The following is a 26,546-nucleotide window of genomic DNA, read 5'->3' as shown; positions in this document are numbered from 1 at the left end:
AAAAAAAAAAAAAAAAAAAAAAAAAAAAAAAAAAAAAAAAAAAAGAAAGAAAAAAACAAAAAATTAATTTCTGTTATAAACGAATGACTTGATTTTCTTAGTACATATGTACTGAAAATAAATAATTTTTTGAAAATAAATTTGAATTGTTTTTTTATAACTTACCTCTGTTAAACCGTGTGATTGCAGCAAAAGATTAATAAGTTTAGTGTCCGTTTGAAAAATTTTATAGGTCATGTGCAATATTTTCGCGGGAGGTTCTTTCGGAGGAGTTGCTAATGCAGAACATCTAAGAAAACAGTAAAAAAAAATATCAAAGATTATACTCTGTAAGAAATATAATTATTGCATTGTATTTTGCATATTATATGTAAATCATAAAGAAATAAGACATTAAACTTACTTGAAACGTAAAATAGACTTGTTCCCACTTGGTCCACTTAATAGCCATTCGTTGTTTTGTGGACTTGCGTCTTTCGTTGTGCTATAAAATATATTTTACAAACTATTGCATGTACAATTTAATTATTAATATAAATATTTTAATTTAATTAGAATTAGATATTATTAATATTAAAAATATTATTATATAAAAAATATTATTAATAAAATTGATAAAAAATTCAAGTGACAGATACAATCTATATTATTCTTGTATTATTCCTGCAAAAATTTCTCTCTTAGAATATAGCGCCCTCGAATTTATCAGATGTCGGTAAAATAGAAATCGGATAATCTATTTTAGTATATTTAAAATCATTAAAGTTAAATTTAATTTTTTTTTAAATTATGTTAATGAATTTTATTTTTTATATATTTTATAAAAAATACGAAATAATTTCCAATTAAAAGTTTAATTAAAATATATGTCAAATTTTGATAAAAAAAGAATATTATATTTTTTTAATAAAATATTTAAATTTTTAGCTGACTTACCTTTCTGTCGTTTCTAATTTGTGCGGCTTATGCACAAGAGGTTCCAAAGTCTCTTCACTGCTGTTCGATAATTGTGACATACCGGAAAGACTGGAAGACGACATTAGTTCTTTCGGTCGTTTTCCTTCCAGCTTTCTAGTAGAATTGGTTTTCATTTGAGACAACATAATATCTGTAATTTTCAAGTAAGAACTCATTTTACTTTTAATCATAAATTCGAAATAAAATTGAAATAAAAAATATTTTTATCTATATCAAGATAAATAATGTCAGTCTCGTTAGTGGCGCGTAAAAAAATAACATGTTAAAGAGAGAGTATTCACGTAGTTTCTCATTGTTTCGTTTCGTGGGATTCACAAACGTGTTATCGCGCGCATTGACAGAAACGTCAATAGATTGTGTGGGAACGAGCGTGAAAGCCAACGAGACAAACTTTTACGGCCACGTTAACTGACATTCAACAAACCAACAGAATGGATAAACTAGTGAGTCGAAGGACGGTTAGTATATATATACTAATTTATTCATCTTATTTCACAAATATTATCAAATGTATAAATCTGTCATATGAAATTTGCGTTAATTCTAACGCGATGATACGGAAGATTATTTTTTAAATAAAGAATTACACTTATTATATTCATTTGAAAGTTTAGTGCTTATAGTCAGACAATCGATTTTCAAGATTGCTGCGTTACCATGCACTTTGCTCTTCTACCACTGGAATGTCAATGGGCAACAAATATAACCGCAATGTAGTCTGTACCTTGACTCTTGCCAGACTTGCTTACTTTATGTAGGTAATCAGATCAAGGTACACTATGAAAAAAAATTAAAGACGAAACGATTCGAGTCTATTCGATATTGCAACTATTTGTCAAGTTTTGCGATATCGACATAATATACCATAATTACATCTCGAAAATAACGTGTCGGAAGAATCATCCTACGCTTTGAATAGCGTTGACGTTCTATCTGTGAAATGTTCGAATGCCACCCCGATCAATTCGATCGATTTTTCTTCGAATGCGTTCATCGTTTTATAAATGAATTCGTTCATTATTTAAAGATTGCCTAGAGATGTTTCTTTGAATAACTCCCGCCTCTTTTTTTTATCGAAGTATAACGATACAAAATAAATGTTCAAAATCATTTTATTATGCTATTCGAATCTTGAGTGATCTCGAGTTTGCGAGATGTTGAACTCGTTTCAAAACCGGTTATAATGGTATCGAATAAAAAAATGTAACATCCAATGAGAAGAAAAAAAAACAGACTTTTTCTACTAATTTTATTATATATATTATATAATTATATTTATTATATATATTATATTTTTTAAAAGTCCCTAACAATTCGATAGAATTCATCGCAACAAAAAAAAGTAATTAAAACCGATGTTTAAATAAAACTTTATCATCAAAGACAAAATTCTCAGACATATGTTTCGTGTATTATATATGCACGACATGTGGTCATTAAAAGCACGCACGTATACTTGTGGTTTCTTACCAAAAAAAAATTGGAATTTATCGCTTTATTACGGTATCCCTTGCCATTAACTGGAATGAAAAGCAGGTGACAGAGGCATGGTCGCTGCATGAGTCACTATCATGATTTTCGTGATCGGCGTGGTACGCATAACAACGAGGACGGAATTTTTATTCCTTTTCCAAGTTTGTTCATTCGACAAAGATCGTCTACATCGGATACAGATACATACAAAAATGATTAGAAAATTTAAATTCACCTCCAATGATCTATCCATTGCACAGCAAGTGGGAGAACGATAAAAAAGAAAATACGAAATTTGCAACGAGCCGCATTCGATAACCACAAATATAATTTGTTGGGAACAAAACAAAAGCGACAGGACGTATCTGACAGATGTCAAAATTTCTAGTCTTTTTCATACGGCGTCTTAATGCGGTAACCTTCGCAAAAGAAAAAAAATTAGCAATAAACGATAACTATTGATCATCGTGCCCGGAGAAATTATTCACGACAGCCTATCGAGAGACAATGTGAGAGCACGCGCGCGTACCAATGCCAGAAATGGAAACGCAACGAGAATGGACGAGCTTGCAATTACTCGAGAGCCCATTAGGAAGCGTACCAGGATTGGTAACAAGTGCGACTCACAGACCGTGGTTCCGATATCGTTTCCGATCCCAAGAATCGTGTCCTTACCGGTGGAGATCATCTTCGAAATTTTCTCCTATCTCTCCTACAAGGACCTTTACGCCATCAGTCACGTGTCCCTGTTTTTCAATCGGCTCGCATATGATCCATTTTTATGGCGAACTTACGAGGTATATATCAATCGATTAAAGTCGTCAACCGACTTTAAGCTTTTGAAAGAAGAGGAAAAGTTACATCTTAAAAATTTTTAAAACCATCTTATTCAAATTTGTATCCTTATTCTCAGGTGACGAACAACGAACAAGATACAGCTGAGGTGATTAAGGAGCTGAAGAGGATGCCGCTGCTGAAGAAGTTCAGTATAAGTGTCAGAGCGGATTGCGACGAGATCTTGCGGCAGATCTCGCTGACGAACAAAAAATTAGAGGAACTCCACGTTTCTAATTGCACAGGTTTTATATTCTCTCTATCTCATCAGCTTCCTTTTTTTCTTTCTTTTAATTAAGTTTTTCCTCGTCTCTCGACCTCATGCGGACCGGTATTGAGTCCAAAGCTAAGAGTGCGGAGGACCTTTGGCTTGGGTTCAAAAAACTCTGCCCGGTTGAAATCTTTTTATCCTTTTCTTTTTCTTTTTTTTTCTCATCTTGCTCTCGTCTTCCGTGTTTTTCCCATATATATCCAAATATACCGAGTTCGTCATTATCAAAATCGGAAAAAATACGGTCGGAAAATGGAATAACGGAGAAAGAGAAAATAGTTTGGCTACGTGTCAAGTAAAAAAAGAGAACGCGCCTCTGTAGTTACTATTTCCTAATGGTGCATTCCAGCCTTCTTTTGCCGCGTTCCGCACTGCAAAGTAAGCTTTTAGACATCTCCTCTCCCCCTCCTCCCTTTGCCGTCCATTTCGTTGCCCCTTTATCTTCTCCTTGGTCGGACGATGACTATCACGCAGTCACAAGGGGGTAGAAAATTTCGATCGATTTGCAGGGCGTTCGCGTATGATTCACGTTGAGATAGATAGTGTGCTGTTTGACCTGGCAACCGTGTTTACCGCGGCTTTGACGTAATTAGTATTCCAAACACGTTTCATTGCATTCGTCTGCAGTGCGGGAGAAAAAAAAGATGAGCTCGGACGATGTATTTATATATATCGTTCAAATAAATCGCACTTTATATTTCTCTTCCGCTTCGAATTTCTCTTCGCGTTAAGCTTCTCCGACGATTCGAGTAATTGATTCACTCGGTTATTAACTAAGATACGTACGAATTCCTCTCACGCGGTAGGGAAGTAGGGAATGCAATCCATGTTTTTCACAATCAGTTTCTCTTTTAACATTCCATAGACCGCCACGCCGCTTCGTGCTTTAATCGATTCCGCGACGATAAATTTCTAAGCAACAACATTTAACACCGAGGATACCGTTCACCGGTGTTTGCATGCTATTTTAATGGCTAACGAAGTGGGGCGCGAAACACAACGTGTACAATTTTGCATACATCTACATACGTTCTGACGTACGTACATACGTACGTATGTACTTACGTACAAATGGAACGAACATTTTACTTAAGAGAGAATTAGTAGGAAAAAAAAAAAAGAAAGAAAGAAAGAAAGAAAAATACACGACGTATTTAAACAGCGGAAGAATTATACGTGTGAGTATCGGGGACTTATCATGGAGCAGAGGAAACTTTCTCCCACAGGTTCCACGTCGAAATTGTATCTACGCTCGGGCTACCTGATCCGCATACTGGAGAGGTGCCGTAATTTGCACACGATCAATATACTAGGGAGCAGATTCCGCGGCCGGAAGTTCTATCGGCTGTTGGGCGACATAGGGCCACGTCTCAGATCCGTCTACGCCCCGGCGACGAAATCGCAGTTCTGCACGTTCATCAAGTACGCAAGGCAGATCAGCGAGACTGATCGGGAGACGATCTGCTCGATGTATATCGGCGTGAAAAGTTGGGCGCCCTTGTACTACTTTGTCACGAAACGGGCAGATCGGGTTTGCACGGCCCTGATCAGCTACCTCCACAACGACATCCTGCTGATCGATGCGAATCGATCGATTCACAAACTTTCCATCACCGATAGAAGGAACACTTAATTGAGAGGTCTTGACAGGCTGAATCCTTTTTTTTTTTTTTTTTTTTCTTACGACGCTTCGAAATGTCGTTCGAGAAGAATACAAGCGATACGAGGACCGATGAAGATACCATGAAGATCAGAGAGAATATTCGCGTTTTACGATATTCCTTCGAGAATGTATATGTAATCATGCCGTTGTATTGTACAAATACATGTATATATAAGTGTATTTAGTTACTTGAAGAGATTTTTTCTTTTTTCTTTTCTTTTCTTTTTTTTTTTTTTACCTTAATCGCTCTACAACAATCTAGGTACCAATAGAGGCGTAATCTCGAGGCGATCTATGTGGGTCGATCCGTGTGCAAATGCCAGCCAATAGGAGAGGTGGTAAGCTTCCGTGAGCTTTAAACGGTAGATCAAATGGAAAGCTTGGAGCGTTAATACGAGGTTAATGAGTTCTGAATGACGGGCCAGACGTTTCGTCAATGATCGTACGATCGACTTAATTCGACTAATTATAACCAGTGAAAATTAGAGAGGAGAAAGAAAATTGTATATATATGAGAGAAGTGTCTTGTTCGTTTGGAAAAAGTTCGTCGCGAATAAATCTCATCCGATCGATTCGCCATCCAATAATTCCCAAAGGTAATCTCTTGAAAAGAAGAAGGAAAGAAAAACATTATTCACGCTTGTTCAAGCACGTGTTAACTGGTTGAATATATTCAATTAAGTGAATTATTAACGATACGAGAAATCCCCGATTAATGGATGTCGTTAGTCTCCATTTTCGACAGATAATTAAAATTCAACTTTCTCTTCAAAATTCTCGCGAGACAGCACGCGATTCACCACGCGGGGAACGCGTCGATCGATTTCCATTACGCAAACGGTATAACAAGTTCCGCTAAAATGTTAGGGATCTTGGTTCGTCGACCCGTTACTTCCTGTTCCATAATCATTTGCATAGAGCCTACTAACATACCCGTTAATGGTCACGGTTTATCGGGCGAGTATTCGCGCGATCCACAATAATATTTTACAGGTAATTTGCGGAAGTTCCGTCTACGTTTTCGCGAAGCAAGTCGTGAAACATAGTGATTTCTGAAGATAGCAATTTCTTAAACGGTAAACGTAGACTTCCTTTTGTTAACGATCATCGCTCTATAGCAAAATATATTATCGCACGGTAATCAAGGTGAGAACGAGCAATTAAATATCCCACAGATCTTTCTTTTTTTTTTTTGATATTACAAAAAATTATCATTTAAACTTAAGCAAGAAAATTATCGAAGTTCCTTTGACATTTTCGTTCAAACAAAAATTTTTATATTACGAAATGGAATATACATATTTAATTTTCATGCAAATTTTATTACCTTGTTACCATACTTTTATTACTTTATTATATACCTTATCTTGTTATCTTGCACAATAAGCGCATGTTTCATCATCAAAAAAAAAAAACACATTGGATCACCATATATATATATATATGTATGGTTAGCCAACTGCGGTCACTCTTAACCCGCAGTGGTAACTTCCCTCATGATTTGAAGCAAAGAGAAGAGAGACATATCGATTGGACTGGTTTTTGATTTCCGACGTGCACGCGGCAACACTCGAATGGCATACGTATTGTTCACAGGAGGCGCGTATTAGGAAGTGGTTTCGTTCGTTGAAACGCGTACGACTTTCTTTTTGCCTTTTCTTCGCCTATTCACGCAACCGTACACACATCAAAATCGTTAACGAGCGGCGATTTATTATGAGAAACTTTACATAAGCCGCATGACACGTGGAATTCTTCATTTGCACAAAGAATTCTTCGCTGCATAAAGAATATTCGCTCGAGCGAATATTAAAACTTTACTTCCACGTATTGATTAGTCATTGAAACCTGCCATTTTCATAATTATGAAGTGATAAAATAAACGATGAAAGTTTAAAATGATCAATACGTAACGCGATTTTTTTTAATTCAACCGCTGCCACGAATGATAACATCGATTAACCTCGCACCCTTTTTCGAATACGAGATATAAAATGCATGCAGATCATGTATATCCATGAAATCAAGTCGTACTATTTCTTTAAAGATAAATTTCTTCTTGCTTTAAAATATAGAACTTATACCGAGATTTCGTACAACATTTATAAAACACTTTAGCCTTACGCATATATGTATGTATAGATATTTATATCGTTGAATTTATTTATTATACCATTATTTCTTTAAAGATAGATCGTAGGACATGTATTTATCTAAACTTTTTTTATTTTAAAATACACGTAGAACTTATAGCCAGATTTCGCCCGACCTTTAAACCTATAGCATTTACCCTCATGGCCTTGCACGTATTTGTTGCATCCTTGAAGTCCCTACTAATTTACTATGCTCGATAATTTATAATACCTAGTTCTAAACGAAACAACAAGCGTATGCCTATCTAATATGTGCATCGTTGATTCGACAGTTTTTTTTTTCTTTTTTTCATTCGAAGGTTTTCGTGGTCCAATAAATTCGGATCGAGCAAGATCTATCTTTCAGGATAAAGTAAATAAGAGAAGAAGTGTAGGTCAAGCGTGATGCACTTTCAACTTTCGGATCGATGGAATCATGACCTAAAAATTTACGCTCCCAAAGGAAAATGGGTAATGCGTGTTTAAATGTTGGACGAATTGCGCAATTAGCGAGCAACGAGCGCGCAATTAAATTGCGAGGAGGTGTGAGACATGCTTCTCTCGGTAATGACGCGATAACACAGAGGATAGACTTCGATTCTTGGATATACGAGTCAAGAATGAACGTGAAAAATATAGTTTCTTAAATAGAAGATCGACATCGTCTTCCTGTGCTACCGTATTTTTGGACCTACTGTATCTTCGATCCCTGTTGCGATGCGCCAATTGTTGAAAGATCGTCGAACAAAAATATAGGGAAAGATCCAAGATTAAAAAAACGATTGATATATGAGAATCGCGAATAGTAATCTATAATATGTTTCAATTGATTAAAATAGATTCGATAATGACCGATTCTTGATGTATTTTCCAATTCTTATCTCTCCAAATTTTTACTATATCACTTATTCAGACAAAAAAGGGGCTATCAATAATATTATCAATACTTATCGATATTTATCGAAGTTCATATGTTTGGGAAGTTTGCATAGGAACATTGATACGTATTGTCAATTTGATCAATTTTATGAAATTGAGTTTTTGATTGAAATTGAGCGAGTTGAGAAGATTGATTTGTTTTCATAGCGAAATTCCAATATGATCGATTCTTTTTTAGAATTCGAAACGCAATGGAATAGTTATTGAATTAAAAAAAAAAGAAAAAAAAAATAATGATAAAAATTTTTTTTGAATTATATAAAAAGGTAGAAATTACAGTGAAGGCAATCGAATGTTACGCCAGTAAGTAATAATTCTTTGAAATGGAATCTTCATTGAGTAGATGTAATTACATCTAAAATGATAGGATTAACCGCGGATGGACAACGTTTGATCGGGCTACAGGTGTTTGCGGGAAGAAATATTAATCAAATCATTGAATTGTCGCGTTGTGCTATTAAATCGCCGCTTTATGAGCTAATCAATCAGATCGAATCGGATTCTTTAAAGGCAACTAGTCGAGCGGAACGATCGTTCCACGAATTGCAAAGATCGAATTGGTAATCATTTCCGGCACGATATGCTTTTACAAAAAATTCCAACGATTCTCAATTGATAGGCTCGGCTCGTTTTAAAGAGTTTCAATCTAGCTTGCTGTGATAATTTCGAACATCTATTAAATGAATCATCGATTTCCTATGCTTCGGTTTAAATAGAGGCAATCGAAGGCTTTGATATCTTTTTATCGAAATTAGTAGCGGCTAGTAATTAACATTTTTTGCTTTCTTTGAGCAATATTATTCGATCAAGTTTACGATATATATGAAGAAAAAAAAAGGAAAAAAAAAAAAATAAATAAATAAAAAATAAAATAAACATAGCTATTAGAAAAGATGCAATTTAATACTTACAGAAATCTTATTCACTTCACTAAATACTATTGTTATTTAGAAAAAGAATAAAAAAAATACGAATTGCTTTCTATTCATTTATGTAAATCACTTCGATAAACCAATCATCCAATCCACGAAGCAAGAAAATCGAGAAAAGAAAACGCTTATATACGTTGATCAGTTCCTTTCACGACGACGTCGAACAACACACTATCGATCACACGCGAAATCAGGCGAATCACGATCGCGAGAAGGAATAGGCGGCCGTTTTCGAGCTTACGGGTTATCTATGCAAATGTTGTGCATCCTGATCGCGGCCAGTGATCACGATAGGTCGTGCGATATAGACATGATCCACCCACTCATTCACGGGACCGCCAACAGGTATTTCCGATAGCTCAGGTAACAAAGTGCTCTGCAAACTAGGAATCGTGTAAACGGCCTTTACCGGCCGTGTCCTCTCCGTTTGGCCATCGACTGGCCCGGAAGTAACAAACGGTACATCGTTTCGTTACATCATCAATCCGGAAGACATCGGTGAAACTATACTTTTCACGGTGGACAATTAATTATATCGCTTAATGCTGTTTCAATTCATTGATCATTATCGGATCTTCAATCTTTTATTTTTTTTTCTTTTTTTTTTTTATTAATACTTGATGCGATTTATAAAATTTAATCTTTAATTATATAATAAGAAATCTTCTAATAATCTTCTGATAAGAAAAAATAAGAATTGCAAGCAGTGCAAATTTTATGTTTAATCTCTGACCGAACATCTGTAAGAATAAAGTGTATAAATATTTTGCGATCATATCTTTTGTGTTCAGGTAGTGCATTTAAACATAAACGATAGCTAGAAGTTGAAATTTGACGATTTCGAAAGACTTTCTCTTGAAATTAAAGGTTATTTCGAACTTTGAAAGCTTTTTTGTTGAAAAGAAAAGAACGTTATTATTCGAATAAGTTCGAATTGTTCTTAAATTGCTTCTCTTCTTGTAGTATGTAGTAATTGAAACGATGCTCAAGAATATATAAGAATATATAATATATTCAAAATTTCGGAATATAGATAGTTAGAAACTTGTTTGTATATATTAAAGAAAATTGTTATGATGTTTTTTCAAATAAAATGTTTTACATTTTTTATAATGAAGGGTGACACTTGTTTTTTAAAATTTGTCAACTCGTGGAATTATACTAAGATAATAAATACGTAACGAAGTCACGTATGTAACATCATTTTTCATGATAAGATGAACATTTGAGATTGTTTCATCATATATTTCATTGAGAAGTCATGATATGAATATAATCATGTATATAATATATATATATATATACATATACATATACACGTATATATATTATATAATTTTCTATATCATAACATATATAGTTTCTTCTTATAAATAATTTCTTTCTTTCTTATAAATAATGATAATAATCATGATAAAAATCATTTCACGTATATATATATATATAGGCACATATTTATCTAAAATAATTGATTGTATCAGATTAATAATATTGATTTTAATAAAAAATTATCATATATACATTTTGATGTTTGAACGATAATAATCTCGGAAATAACTTTCTTTTCATTATCCTTCTGAGTCATATCTAGTTACAGACTGAAACGAGTTTGCGTGGAAATTAAAGAAAGAGTAAATCAACCAACCGCGTTAAAAGAAAAAACAAAAGTGTAACTTCTCCAAGTATTACAATTTCTTATTTAACCCTAATATCTTGTTTAATCGTTCCAAATATTAAATTTCTATTTAATTCTTTCAGAGTATTTTTACACAACAACGTTATTGAAATTCTGTTTATAAGAGTTAAATGAAACATATTACATCACTTATAAAATAAGTATTATGTTTTCTTGCATGTCGTGATTAAGAGAAATCATATTCCTTTTTTTTTCTATACAATATTTGCTTTCTCTATGTATAAACGAAAAATTGCATAGTACGATGTTGTGTTGAAATCCACTTAAATTGCATTGTTTTGTTCCAATAAGTACCTACTTTTAAGAAAATTATATGCGCGTTAACATTCTAAATGTAATTGCATACGCATAGCACAGAATAGTATGTGTATAGTTTCGAAATTCATATGGGAATATGAAAAGATCAATCTAAGGAATTTTACCTGTGAAAGAAAGCTTCCTTACAAATTTAAGGTAGAAGTAAACGAGGTCTCCAATTGCCTCGGGACATTTACTTTTGTCACTGCGAAGTCTTGAGATAAAAATTGCAGTAACGTACATCAAAGAACGTACATCGGAAATTTTCCGGGGATTCCCATCTCCATAGATAAATTATTTAAAAATCGGCAAATTTTATCGAGTCTGAAAAAATTATTGAATCTATAAAAATGATTTAAAAATTTATATTTATATATAAAAAAAGAAAAAAAAATAAAATGATAAAATAATTTCTATCAAGATACATAGTAACAAATCGAAATCTTATTGCGCAAACAATTGTTTCGCGAAGTTTCGTTTCAATTAGAGTCGTTTAATCGCACAACAGATTAGTCTGTCTCTTAACAGTAGATCTTTGTTAATAATTCAGTATCAGGCGCCTAACATTCGATTCGCATCGATTGTTGTTTTAATGTAATTTCAATGTAATTCAACGCTTCTAAAAAGAGTTCCCTTATGGCGAATCTCAAATAGGTTCGATTAAATTTCTTGAGAAATAGAAAGAAAAAACATAATAATACATAATATATTAATTCGTTAAAACTAAGTTTTACGTTTCCAAATTCTTTCCGTTCCGATTACGCTCTCGACACAATTTTCTCTTTTGAACTATTGCATGCTAAATCAAGATATAAATCTTATACACTTCTATGTATCTATACTATCCATAAACACTTTTATAATCATAGTTTCTATATTATAAAAGAATATGATTACTAAAATAAATTTAAAAAAAATCATAATTATAGAATAATTTATTGGTTTAATTTGCATATGAAAAATAATACATATAAAAAATTTTTCTTCAAACCGATTAAATTATTTAAATACTTCGAAGAAATGGACACTTTTTTTTAATATTTAGATTTAGTAAATAAATTTCATTTATCATTTTAGCAATTTCCATTTGCTAATTTCTATTTTATTAAAACATTTAAAGAATTATACATCTTGTTTTAAAAATCTAATTATTTTAAGTATTCTAATTAAATAAATATTTAAGTATTCTAAGTATTCTAATTTGATTAATATTATTTCTATAATTTTAAATTTACATTAGAAATGTTTTATTTCGATAACATTTAAGAAAACTATTAGAAGAAACCATGTGCCAGAACAAAAATAGATTGTGTAAAAATAAATGATATTTTCCGACAGAAAAAATAAAGAAGCGGATGAAATTTAGACAAGTTTCATGGATTATTGTAAAGTGAAAAAATTATTCCGTAATCCGAAAATCTCCAAGATGGCCAAAAATCAAAAAATTCATTGAAAAATAAGAATGCTTATTCTATATTTAAATTGTAATTTGTTCGGTTTAACATCATCGATCAATGTGACAATATATAATACTAAAAAACGAAAAAAATGATATGTCAAAACAAATAAAAATAGACAAAAACAAAAAATATAGAATCAACTAATGGTCCATAAACTCAGCTGAGAGGAAAAAGGATGCTTGTCACCCTGGCAGACGACGTGCTAGCCGCGTGTTCAACAAATATAATAAAATACATGTATTTTAAAAAATTGTATGATGGTACTTACTTAGCATTCAAAAATACACCAATGTTTTTATGAACTTTTGAATGAATAACACATTACTATCAATAATTTAGTTCAAATATCGGAATAAAGAGAAAACTTCGACAAAGCGCAGCCATACCGTATGGCAGCACGACGAAGACTGCCTCTATTAACCGAAACACGAACTAATGTAAGTACATAGCCAAACAAAAGTTTTTATCTGATTGACAAAAACTTAACCTCATCTTTTGATATGTCTGTACTTTTATGCGCCGGACATAGAATTTATAATCGTTGGTGATTTAATTGCGGATATAAATTATGGTTTAACATTTATTAATTACTACTAATTATTTTTTATAATAATAGAAATTAAATTATAAATTTTGTTTATATATAAAATACATTGTTTATTTTAAAAATATAATTATATGCAAATAAATAGTTGGTATTATACAATTTTTATAAATGATTATTTTGCTCTTTTGGCATATTTATCTTCTAATTCATGCAATTTTGAATCAAGTTCTGCCATGGAATATGTCTGAAATTATTTTATAATTTTTGTAAAAAAATGCAATTTGAAAGATAATATAAACAATATAATATTTACCCTTTTTCTAATTGGTTTAAATGTTCCTTTAAGATTATTCATATCTTCTGCTTTCTATAATTGATTGAAGATAAAAAATTATTATTATTACATGTTTATTATTATATGTTTCTAGAATTTAATGATATTTAATTAAAATTTTACCCAAAGATTCTTATATTCAGGAGATATGCCTTCTAAATATAATATTCTATCTTCAATATTTTTAAGCCTTTCATAAACATCTTTGGGAACAGGTCGATTTATTCCAAGAATTTTTTCAGTAGTTGAAATTCTTTCATCTAATACTGATGAATAATTATTTATTTGATTTGCTCCCGACATTGTAACTTTATGCAAAACATGTTGATCTACCGTTTGCGGTCCCCATGTATTAAGTACTCTATGTACTAAAAAGATTTTAAATTTAAAAAATTATATTATCAATTGATGCAAATACAAATACTGTTTTAATCACCTTTTACATGACTTTTTGAATCTTTTCTCCTAATAAGAATGGCATCAACTCTTGCACAAGAATCTTCATTCTCATCATTTTGATCTCTAAAATATAAGAAGATTAAATTACAATATCATGAAGCATTTAATATTATATTTTTTCGTGAATATTTTATAACTAACTAACCTGTGACAACAAAATTCTTGTATATTCACAATATTTACTTGTTGACGTTTTCGTTCAATAAAAGCTGATATTCTATGATTTAATTCATTCGACGAAGCACGAATTTGAACAAGATTTGGATCAATTATTATTTTAGACTCTTCTTTTTCTTCTTCTTCTTCACTATCATATTCTACTGTTGTCTCTATTATTTCATTTGTTATTGTAATATTTTCCGATTCCTCAAAATCAATTGCATCATGAACTGTACAAAATAATGAATATACTCAATTAATATATATAAATATATATATAAAATATATATAAAATATATATAAAATATATATAAAATATATATAATATATATTTATAAATATATATAATATTTTTAAACATATATAAGAATATTCAATTTTTTGATTTAATTAAAAAATAACAATATATAAATAAAAATCAAAATTAGGTGAATAATTGTAAAATTACAAACTATGATTAATAATTTATTAATATTTTAATATATCTAATATAAAACTCATTTTTAAATTTTCTACAAATTTTAACAATTTTGCAATATATTAAACATAATTTATATAAATTTTTTATACAATTTAATAAATTTATTTAAAATTTAAAAAAAATTTACAGAATTTTTGTTTGTATTTCTTATCTTAATATAATCTAATCTAATCTAATTAAATGTTCTTTAAAAATATTATAACATAAAAATATCATTTACTATTTGACCAAGCACATTCTTTGTTTTCCTTCCATTGCATTTCTTGTGTGTCATATATTTCTTTTTTCCAAATTGGAACAGATGACTTTAATGCATTAATAGCATATTCAACAGCTTTTAATGATTCTTCTCTATGGGGAGATGAAATTGCAATTACTACACTTGCTTTAGATACTGGTACTTCTCCTAAACGATGATATATAGCAATATGATGGACATTCCATTGAGAACGAATTTTTGAACATATATTATTCATTTCTTTTAATGCCATTGGTTCATATGCTTCATATTCTAATTTTAAAACCTGAAAAACAAACATATGAATGATATATCTCTAGATTTATAAATAAAAATTTAAATAGATAAATACCTTTTTGTTGTCAAAATTATCACGAGTAATACCAATAAAATTTGATATAGCTCCACAATTAGATGCAGTTACTAAATCAATTATATATTCAATATTTAATTCTTCTTGTTGCAATTTCACGATATTCTTTGTAGTATCCATTCTAACCTAAAAATATCAAGTTTATATTTTTTTTACACTAATTATATTAATATTAATTCATATAACATATGGGAAAGTCAAACCTCCACTAAGTGGTGGAATAACAGCAATTTCGTCTTTTTGCGAAAGTACTAATGTGCTATCTAAGGGAACAAATTCTTCGTTCACTGCTAGGATTAAGGTATCACGAATATTTTCTAAATTAAAATGAGTTATTACTTTATCTACTAAATCAGTGTATGATAATTTTTGTGGAACAACAATATACCATTCTTTTTTCCCTGTTATTTCTCTTGCTTTAGCGAAAAATAAAACTTTAACTTGTATTTCAATAGCACTGTTATCCATTATAAAATATAAGCATAGAATAACAATGTAAATTTATAAAATACTTTTTAATATCTTATCTTATTATAAGATATAATTATAAAGATATCAAATCATATTACGTAATGTAATTAATCCAAAGATAATATACGTATTATTTAAAACTTGAAAGAAGGTTATGTTTTCATTAAATTACTTATCTAGTCAAACTAATGTCTATGTATAATATAAAAAATATATTTAAAGATATTACGTTTAAAATTAATAAAAAAAATCAAAAATATAAATAAATAAATATAATTTGTTATTAAAATTAAATATTTTAATATTTTTTATAATAAATTATGAATCTGAATATGGTATAAGCATGAGATATGCAATCTAAGCTATTAACTTTTAAGCGGTAGAATACAAAATAATTGAGTACGTAATTATAATTAAAATAAAAACATTTTGGATTTGAATTATCATTTATTTGTATAAAAAATGATAACAATTATAAATATTTTTTGTTTATATATATTACAGTTTCCAAAATATTTAATAGAATGGAAATATTCTATAGATCGACTTGAAGTACCTTGTATGATATTAAGGTCAAGTGAGAAATGAGGTCAACGTAGCAAGGAATCGCACTATTCTGCTTGTATAATATTCTATGCACGAAAACTAATATATTTTTTAAAATATATTTTATTTACATTTAAAAAGTATTATGATTTATAATTATTTCATTGGATATTTTGCAAAAATTTTACTTATATAAATATAATTCGTGTCATTTTTAAACTTTAAAGTTTGAAACATAGAAATCTAATCTTATAGATATTATGAATTAGAAATTTTATAAGACATACAAGCTATTGTTTTAAAGTAATATGTTAACAGCAATATGTTGATGTGTCAGTAAGTAATGGCCTTGGATAAACATTTAAATGTATGCATCGTGCGTATAGCACAATGTGTGCTCACGCTTAAGTATAGATGGATAGCCTGTTAACCCGAAGTTTAGAAAAATGCAGGGATCTAATTCGTTCACTCGAATTACTATCAACAATATGAAAAAGAATATTTCTGTGACATTTAATTAATTCTCTTAAGAATTACTTAAATATCATAATCAAAAATCACATAACACATTAAACTAGTTGACAATAATTTATTTATATATATATATATATATAATATTTATTAAATATTATATTTATAAAATATATTTATTAAATATATATATATATATTAAATAAATAATATATAATATTTATTAAATATATATATATATGATATTTTAAAGATGTTGTCTTATCTAAATGCTGGATTGTGATTCAATAACAGAAAAGATTCTAAAATGTTAAATAAAGATTAAAAATTTAAATTTTTAGTTAATTTTTATCTAAAAAAAAAAAAAAAATATTAAATAAATTCTCTAAATTTTTCTATTTATAAATTTTCATTATTTAAGTTTTTTTTATTATTTAACATTTAGTATTAAATAATTAATAATAATTAATAATAATATTTAAAAAAATTAATCAAATTTGAATATTGCCCACAATTATTTTAATATACCTCATAAATGGAAGTTTAAATTAGCCGAATCAGTAACGAAATAGAATATGTGTATGAGAAAGAAGAATATGCAATTGAATGAAGTTATTTGATGACTGTATACTAATGGTACTAGTTTTATTACTCAAAAAATTTATGACATATATAATCGGATCAGAAAACAGTATAAGTGCCATACATACGATAACTAATATATTCGCGCCTTTAGTTCAAATAAATAGTGCAGTACGAATAGTCGTACAGAAAGTATCATGAGATATATTAATTTGTTTATAGAAGTGAAATAAAGATTCTGAAATGCCATATCCGCACGTGTTTAAATCTAGTTATTAGAATTATTAAGTGAAAGTATAATATTACTCAAAAGCCACCAAATCGTTTAAAAACAACATTTTGAAAAGAAGAACAACATGATTCGCGAATTGTCGCTCTTGTCGTCTCAACGATGAGCTGCATTCACTAGTAACAGCATTGCGACATACGACTGTGACAGAAAGCTTCTGTGTATAACATATAGTATCGTTTGCCAATAGATTCATACGGTTATTTGTAATGTGAAATAAATTCTTATCTATACCTAATTAAATATTATTTAATATCTTCGAATTTTATTCTTCTTGATAATGAATCATTAGTTAAAAAAAAAATATATATATTTTTGAAAAATAAATTTTTGAAGTAAATTGTTGTAAATCCGATTTGCAATGTATCAGCAACCACATGAGCGCGCAATTGGTATTAGAAAACAATGCCCACGAGTTTCAACCATGACTGTATTGTTTCTGTTCGTTGCAAAAAATCTTTTGCGTTATAATAGAATACTTTGATCGTATTTATTGATAACGTAATATTATTAATTTAAATGGATAAAATATTCTGAAATAAGAAAAACAATAATATTTTTTAATTAACATTTTGAATATTTTTTAAACCATTTGGTAAAATCGAATCATATTTTGTATTGAATTTAAAACAAAAAGAATCACATTTTTAAACACGTGATTCATTACAAACCAATAGCGCACATTATCTACGTTCTTTTCCCAGATAAGACTCTTAAAAATATCTCTTTCTTTATGACTTTAACTTATGCATGGATAAAAATATTCGTAAAGAATACATGCATATATGTACTTACATTGTGTACGCGTGAACGTGATATATTCTATGATTTCACTTTCAAAGAAAAATGGTTATAAAAAAATAATATCCTTTCCAACTTTGTTAATATTATTTTCATAATTTCATTTCAATAATATTAATAACTAATTTGACAAAGAGAAAATTAATTTTAAAGGATTTTGCAATATATCAATGATATTTTGTTATAATTTGTCGATCTATATTTAAATAATGAATGACGATATGTTAATATAAACCATCATATGATTCTATGATGATTCTAAAGCATATGAATTTATTTATATTTATTGGAAAAAAATGATCTTAATATCATATTTGATAAGTGATCGTACTTTTAAAATCATCGTTAGGAAATCAAATGCATCTTATTCACTTGCTCATGAACTATGATGTCATACTGCAGTGCGCACCAACGACAACAAGATTAATGTCCTTGACAAGAAAAATATTTCTATAATATAAATACCTTTTTCTTATTAATAATAATATTTAGTTGAATATTATTAAAATATGAAATTTAAATTAATATTTTTTACAAAATGCTCGTATCACTTGAAGATACATACGATAAATGCAACATGCCACAGTAAGTTGCAACTGTAACTGTATGATGCTTAGCAGTAAAATCAATCGATAACAATTCATTCAGTTAACTTTGATTTACAATAAATTAGTAATGATATATATTAAAAATTATTTAATACGAAAATCATTTATTATGAAAAATTAAATCAGTTAGAAAAATTTATAAAAATGGGAAAGAAATGTAATAAATTATGTAATATAATGCTAAATATTATCAATTGTTATTGTCAATTGGAAAAGATAATTATCCAAAATACAGATTAATAAAAAGGATAAATGAAACATGAATGAATGAATGAGTAATGAATGTTCTTCGAATTCTAATATTTCATTGAAAGATTAAAAGTGTACGCATGAATGTAAGGGCCCAAAGTAAAACGCCCCTAGTATAGGTTGAATAGTACGTTCCTGCACAACGGAGCCCGCGAGGGCTGGTGAGAAGAAGAGAGATATACTAACGATCAGAATTGATAGAAGAGTGACAGAGATAGCGAGGGCGAGAGAGGAACGCGAGGGCCGAGGCACACCATCGAGTATCAACCAGCTGGTTGGCAAGGCAGCCGCGAGCAGTCGCCAGTGAGACGCGGTACCCCGCGAGGGCTTTCGTCGTTTGTTCGTTCGTCTATACGTGTGTCTATATGTCCGTCATCTCCCTTCCGCTTAAACCTATCGTGGTCGTGCGTACGTTCATTCGTTCGTCCGGTCCGTGTGTGGTGCGTCTCCCTTCGCTTGCTTTCAACGACACTTGCCACCGGTCGCGACTATCGTCTCTGTGTCAAAGTACATCTCTGTCTTACTCTATCTCTCTCTCCTCGTTTCTCTTGGCGTGCCCAACTGAAAAGACAAGATGGCTGCCGACTCAGGAATGGAGACGTGTCCCTCCCCGGAGATTGCAGACTCCAGGAAGCGGCCACTGGATTGTGACGCGGAAAATGGCGCGACGAAGAGGTCTCATTACGGATCAGGTATTTTAATTGCGTGTTGTCAATCAATTTTCTTGACTGTCGCATAAGTTTCCTTACATACCTTTACCAATGTTCCTATACATATACGAACGATAATGTACACTCACAATGATTTTCTCTCTCCTCCTTCACCTCTCTTTTTCTTTCTTTTTGCTCTCTTTTTCTTGCTTAGCGCTCTTTACTCTCTCACACGTCTTTGACAATCTTGTCGCTGCTGTTGACACAGCGATCGCTCGCTCGACCGTTCTCTTTCGTTTCCCACTTCGAACGTGTATACGAAGGCAAGAACGTGAACACGGTGCACCGCACAGCGGTTCGCGCATCCTCTCGTGCCACGTCTCCTTCTCTTTTCCGTCTCTCATCTCTTTATTTTCTTAATTTATTCACTATTTTCTGTCTAATGTCATAACGCGACTTCATACGTGTTATCTATAACAGTGTTTTTTCGTTGACGTTCATTTTATTATTGTCAACGTCAGCATTGTCACCATCGTTTTCGTCTTCGTTGTCACCCCCCACCCTTCTATCCTTCTTCATCATCGTAATCATCAACATTGTCCTTATTTTCCTGCTTGTCTTCATCGTCGTTATTGCTACTGTCATCGTGGTCGTCATCGTCGTCATTGTTTCTACGTGGGCGACTGTGCCTGTGAACGTCGTTAATGGAGAATCGTTGCTGCGGTGGCTGTCGATTATGATCCGTGACTCTGCAACTTCGTCTCTGTCGCGCCCGTTTCATCATTTCAACCACTAGCTTCGCAGCAAGAAGTGGCCTATACCTCGTTCCATTTGTACGCATATTGTGTACTTTTCTGCCGCATTCTCGTAGTGCAGTGCCGCTGTTGTCGCGAAAGTGGCATACTAAGGAACACGCTGCTACCCGTTGAGTGGCAGTTACTAGGATGTGGCGTATCGGTGAGTTGTCAGGCACACCGTTCCGCTGCCGAGGTTGCGGGTCAAGGTCGATGCGAAGCGAGTGAGCGCACAGGGCTTCCATCTGTCAAACAGCTGTTTGCCTTCAACGCATCGAAACTTTGTCATTCTACATTATACTTCCTTATTCTTCGTTCACCGATTACGCGACACTTTTTCGAGGCTCGTACTGCGTGTTCATTGGTATCGGTCTTTCTGCGCTCGCGTGTCCGTGAGTACGCATGATTTCGCGTTTCATCGTTTTAGAAACCAATCAGAAATCACAAGTTTTATCATGAATATCGGAATAACGTGTTATTTGATAAAAGAACATTGTAAAGTTATATGTGAGCTTTAATAACTTAAATTCAATAGTAATGATCTACTTTATCAGGATTATGATCATCATTAAAAAATTTGGTGTTTTTAAATATGTGTGCATTTTATTAAAATTAATTTAATGTTTTTTTTTATTTGCTTATACTAATAAATTTTTTTGTTGAATTGTTTATATAACTTAAAAAAATGTAATTTTTTAATGATCTTGTGTATTCTGTCATATATTAATCCATAATTTGTGTATTAATATTATCTTTCATGCAATCAATACAATAATTATATAATTTTATATTTTACAGGGGGAGATGGAACATATCACCTCAAAGTATTGGTCCCTGGAGTGGCTGCTGGGGCAATCATTGGAAAAGGAGGAGATACAATTGCCCAATTACAAAAAGATACAGGAGCTAGGGTCAAAATGTCTAAATCCCATGATTTTTATCCAGGTATATCGAAAACATTTATTTATGCTATATCTATTATTAAAAAATATATATAAAGATTTATAATTTATTTATACATAATTATTTTATATGATCTATAGGAACAACAGAGAGAGTATGTTTAATTACGGGCAGTTTAGAAGCTATAATGGCAGTTATGGATTTCATTATGGATAAAATTCGTGAAAAACCAGATCTTACATTGAAAACAACAGTAGATTTTGAATCAGGAAAAACTACTGCAGAAAGGGATAAACAGGTATAAAATTTCTTATATGTTTTATGTATATTTATTTATTTATGTATATTAATAATTATTTATGTAATTAATAATTAATATTTAAATTTATATTAAATTAACATTTCCTATATTAATATTGTAATAGTGTATTACTTGTAATACATTATATATTAGTAAAATTTTTATTATTAAGTAATATCTTATTTTTGTTATCAATAAATGATAAATCAAATATATTTATTGGAAATGTATAATAAGAAATGTTCTTTCATGTATATATATTGTATATATTATGTATATATATCATATTGTATATTAATTGTAATCAGAAAGAATATATTATATTATAAATTTCTTTATTTAAATATTATAATTAATGTAATATTTTAGGTAAAAATTTTAGTGCCTAATAGCACTGCAGGAATGATAATAGGTAAAGCAGGAAATTATATTAAACAAATAAAAGAAGAATGTGGCTCATATGTTCAAATAAGTCAGAAAGCAAAAGATGTATCTTTACAAGAAAGGTGTATAACAGTAATTGGAGAAAAAGAAAATAATCGTAATGCATTAATGATGATATTAGCAAAAGTGGCAGATGATCCACATAGTGGTACATGTCCAAATGTTAGTTATGCAGATGTTAGTGGTCCTGTAGCTAATTATAATCCTACAGGTAGCCCTTATGCTCAAGCACCTACAAGTACTCCTACATACACCTCTACAGCTGGCATTAATACAGGTAAGATAATAAATAATATAAAAAACAATTGTAAAATTAAAATGCGATGTTAATAAATTACTAACTTTTATTCACAGTGAGTCTCTTGAATGGTGCTGGGTTAAGTTTGAACTTAAATTTAGGAGCTGCTATTACAGCGGGTACAGCACCAGTGACAACGCAATTATTGGAACATATAAAATTAAATTTACGAACGGCAGGTTTTTCCGAACCTGCTGCTAGTGAAATTTTATCTGCTATTGCTACACTTGCTAAATATAATCTTCTTGGAATGGGAATTGGAATGCCTTCTAGTATGAGTTATCTTGGAAATCCTATGGACAGCACTACAACTGCAAATGGTTCGAATAATAATGGTGGTGTATTTGGGCCAATTGGAACAGTTCCTACTCTTGGATCTACGTCTCCTACACCACGTAATACACTTGACAGATACGAGCCCTTTGATCCATTCAGACAAAACAACACAGCTGCCAGTGCTATTCATCTAAACAACAATTCATTTGGCCTTGGCACTAACCAGTTATCACTTGTAAGTAAGAGTCCTACACAGGTAGACGCCAACAACAAGGAGACCAAGAAAGTAGACATAGAAATTGCAGAGGTTATAGTGGGAGCTATTCTGGGACCCGGTGGTCGTGCCCTCATTGAGATTCAGCACCTAAGTGGCGCCAACATACAAATCTCTAAGAAGGGCATGTTCGCTCCTGGTACCAGGAACCGCATAGTGACTATCACGGGTTATCCTAATGCAATTGGCACTGCTCAATATTTAATTGAGCAAAGGATCAGTGAAGAGGAAGCAAAACGAGCACGTCAGAATGCCCTCGCCAATATGATCCATTGATTTCAAGTACAGCACTTTTGTTCATCCCCATTATTGAGCTCCGTTATTCATCTTTCTACATCTTGAGATGATGTTTGCGGTAGCTCTCTCTTCCCTTCTTTAAACTCTCGTCCATTATCACCTACCACCCGTTGTCATCTGTCGCTACATCACTATAGCGCTTGCATTATCACATCACTATTCATGCATCCATCATGGTTCGTCAACATTTATCTATCTTTTAAGATTATTATAATATATAAATATTATATGTTATATGATAACTACTACAATTGTTCTGTGATACACCACGTTACGGGGCTTTATCACAAATAACACACGTACCACATCAGAGTCACATAATATATCTAGTTGTATGGTATAATAGGATATTGAAAGAAGCATGATAAAATTATAATTATATTAGAAACGAAATGGCACAATTTGGCCATAGTTGTTCTTGAAAAATCGAGACAACAATATTATATGGGTAATTGTTTCGTTTCATAAAGATGAATCTATTTTTTTTTTTTTTTTATATATATAGGAGCATAATCTTACTATTAATGCGAGAGATATTTTTAGTTAGAAGATCATACAGAACTCACAAATTGAATGACTTCAATCTGAAAGATTAATATCCTAATGTATCGCGCAAGTCAAATTCTATTCATTTCCACAAAATAATATTGCAATTATTGTATTGAACTGTTCCTTGAACTACGAAATGATTAGGCTGTTTGAGCGAGTTTTTACTCATAGTTAATATAATATTGAGCGAGTTTTTTTAAGTACAGAGTAATACCTTGGCAAAACCAAAGATCTTACATTTGTAAAGCAGAAATAACTTGGCTGGAAGATAAATATACATACAAAGGGAGAGCTATTCTATATATAAACATATATTTATATATTTACAATGCTGGCTGGTCCAGCTAAATGATAAACATAATACTTTATTGCCAAGTTTTATTCTGAATCCCAAAGTCTTTATTTCTCAAAATCTTCATTCAATTATTACATCGTGTAGTATTTAGATTAATGTACTCAAATATATAAACATCGAGTCTCATTCTTCTTTATTCATATCTTAAGAATTCATGTTATTATTCATTTTATTAAGATGTTAGAATAAGAATTACTCGATTTATCATTGGATCAAAACGATCCTTTCGAGTAATATTTCAGTATGCAGGTTGCAATGTGTTGCACATTAAAAGTTTTGTCTAATTATTTTTAGTTTCAAGGCATATCAGTTGAATACAATTTTATATTTCATGACACTTCAAACTAAAAGTTGTGACATGAAAAATTTTTTTTGTCATTCCTTTACATTATAGTAGCATAAATATAATTATTTTTGTTACATAGAGATATTTATATTTATATACAATCATTTTCAAAGTTTAATTGTGGAATATTGTTTGAAAAAAATATTCTATTTTCTTCTCTAGTATTTTCAATTCTTTTCTATGCAATGATTAAGTATCCTGAAAATGAAATAAATTACGATTTCTGCATATATATTCATTTTTATATAAAAATTTATATAAAAGTTTATTATGGTCAGCATATGTCATACATCCTTGGGTTCTGTATGATACTGCTTTATGTGGAATTCTATTTAAGCCAACCAAATCTTTGACAGATTTTTAATAACTGCACTTTGACGTTGAATCAAATTTTTAGATAGGGAATGGATTTTAGCTAGAAACTTCGTTTATGTTGATAATTATCAATATCATAAGCAACAGAATAAATAGCTTATATTTCATTGCTAGATAAAAAAGAGGATACAGCATCTATTAATAACAAACGTTTCAAATCATTGTTTTTCTTTTTGGGGGGGTAGGTATTAGGAAAGGGTGATATAAGGGATAGGCGGTAATCAATAATGGGTTTAGTTAAAGAAAACGTTAGCTGTAGCGTCAAATGAAATATATAAGTGTACATGAGTACAATTCATAGCTGGAGGCGCTGGCTCACCGCTCTTTAAAAATAACTTGTATATTCATAAATATCGCATAACATGAGTAATAATATATTACACACAGAGAGAAAAAGAGTAAATATATATATTATATATTATATTATATATATAATATATATATGTATATAAAAAAGATGCATATATATATACATGAAAAGTTTGAATTAGATTATTAATAAAAGAGAATTCATATTATCTAAAATATAAATGACATATATGTGTATATTTATATGTATATATATATACACATATATATTCTATATATATATATAAATATATAAATATAATATATAAAAGATATAATATAAGTAATGAAATGATATTATAAACATTGTTGACAAAATATTTGCGTCCGCGTACGTAAAACATAATTTTATGTTTATTCATAAATTGTATGTGAACTATTATTGATTAAACTTCACTGTGTTGCCCAAATACATTGAAAAAGAAGTCACAGATACGATGAAGATGCAAACTATTATTATATTGCTGTAGATAGATCTATTCAAAGAAACTTTAATAGAACATGTTACGAACGTCACGTGTACCATTAATTTAATTTATAAATCACTTTATTTTAATAGCGATCATGCTATTAATATTAATGGCAGCATAATATTTCTTTATTGCATCCGCATATGCAGTACTTTTCTTCGTTAATTAATACGTATCATCACATTAGATCTATCATTGGCGATTTATCGATTTTATCCTATCGTCACTTTCTCTCTATTTCTATTTTATAATTCACATTTTCTGACTGCCGGTAGGCAGGTGTATTCCAATTAACTTATATAGGTGAGAATTTTCAAAAAAAAAAAAAAAAAAAATGGATTTTATATCTCGTTCATTTATAATACATCGATTCGTACATTTGTCATTTGTGATGCTCATTAAATATATTTGTACTAAGATACCTAAATCTAATATTACACTAAACTTGTACAAGTATTAAAAATGAATTTACATTTGATTTCATTACAAAAATTTTGATATATTTTGTGCTTGTTACAAGTAACTTATTATAGTGAAGTGAAGTAAATTTTTATCTCATAAAATATTTCTCCTATTAACTTTT

General features: G+C 30.4%; 4 protein-coding genes across 14 annotated transcripts in view; 2 read left to right on the top strand and 2 right to left on the bottom strand.

Moving 5' to 3' along the window:
• Positions 1-13,100, bottom strand: part of LOC102678210 (tubulin polyglutamylase TTLL5) — a 29,946-nt gene extending 16,846 nt beyond the window's left edge. For 3 of the 5 annotated variants that reach the window (XM_006616524.2, XM_006616523.2, XM_006616525.2), the window contains exons 1-5: positions 12,944-13,100; positions 11,341-11,539; positions 937-1,108; positions 404-484; positions 166-289 (exon numbers count right to left, since the gene is read on the bottom strand). In XM_006616524.2, the coding sequence (XP_006616587.1) occupies positions 166-289; positions 404-484; positions 937-1,108; positions 11,341-11,458 (495 nt within the window). In that variant the 5' untranslated portion in view covers positions 11,459-11,539; positions 12,944-13,100. Of the gene's footprint in view, positions 1-165; positions 290-403; positions 485-936; positions 1,109-9,201; positions 9,800-11,340; positions 11,540-12,943 lie in introns of those variants that run through there. The other 2 variants (XM_006616526.2, XM_006616527.2) reach the window with 2 other exon arrangements.
• Positions 2,310-5,399, top strand: LOC102679021. The gene is made up of 3 exons (XM_006616531.2): positions 2,310-3,248; positions 3,365-3,530; positions 4,783-5,399. The coding sequence occupies exons 1-3, from the start codon at positions 3,009-3,011 to the stop codon at positions 5,187-5,189; spliced, it is 813 nt and encodes a 270-aa protein (XP_006616594.1). The 5' UTR covers positions 2,310-3,008; the 3' UTR covers positions 5,190-5,399.
• A 141-nt stretch (positions 13,101-13,241) lies between the features above and the next one.
• LOC102679160 (molybdopterin synthase catalytic subunit) lies at positions 13,242-15,909 on the bottom strand. Of its 2 annotated transcripts, XM_031510823.1 has the most exons (9): positions 15,655-15,909; positions 15,470-15,583; positions 15,246-15,392; positions 14,876-15,179; positions 14,161-14,404; positions 13,993-14,078; positions 13,680-13,924; positions 13,536-13,589; positions 13,242-13,466 (listed from the first exon to the last, which is right to left on the bottom strand). In XM_031510823.1, the coding sequence occupies exons 3-9, from the start codon at positions 15,384-15,386 to the stop codon at positions 13,395-13,397; spliced, it is 1,146 nt and encodes a 381-aa protein (XP_031366683.1). In that variant the 5' UTR covers positions 15,387-15,392; positions 15,470-15,583; positions 15,655-15,909; the 3' UTR covers positions 13,242-13,394. The 2 variants fall into 2 exon arrangements, with proteins under 2 accessions (XP_031366683.1, XP_006616595.1); XM_006616532.2 differs by having other exon boundaries at positions 15,470-15,881.
• A 3,448-nt stretch (positions 15,910-19,357) lies between these two features.
• Positions 19,358-26,546, top strand: part of LOC102677707 (RNA-binding protein Nova-1) — a 14,853-nt gene continuing 7,664 nt past the window's right edge. For 2 of the 6 annotated variants that reach the window (XR_004150641.1, XM_006616522.2), the window contains exons 1-5: positions 19,367-19,975; positions 21,526-21,672; positions 21,771-21,928; positions 22,301-22,652; positions 22,730-23,184. Coding sequence is in view for 5 of the 6 variants with exons in the window: in XM_006616522.2 (XP_006616585.1) it covers positions 19,858-19,975; positions 21,526-21,672; positions 21,771-21,928; positions 22,301-22,652; positions 22,730-23,184 (1,230 nt within the window). In the remaining variant the exon portion in view is untranslated. Of the gene's footprint in view, positions 19,976-20,010; positions 20,891-21,525; positions 21,673-21,770; positions 21,929-22,300; positions 22,653-22,729; positions 24,345-26,546 lie in introns of those variants that run through there. The other 4 variants (XM_006616521.2, XM_006616518.2, XM_006616520.2 and 1 more) reach the window with 4 other exon arrangements.

This window comes from Apis dorsata, unplaced genomic scaffold, assembly GCF_000469605.1.
Source record: "Apis dorsata unplaced genomic scaffold, Apis dorsata 1.3 scaffold_265, whole genome shotgun sequence".
NCBI lineage: Eukaryota > Metazoa > Arthropoda > Insecta > Hymenoptera > Apidae > Apis > Apis dorsata.
This window is presented reverse-complemented; position numbering and strand designations above follow the sequence as displayed.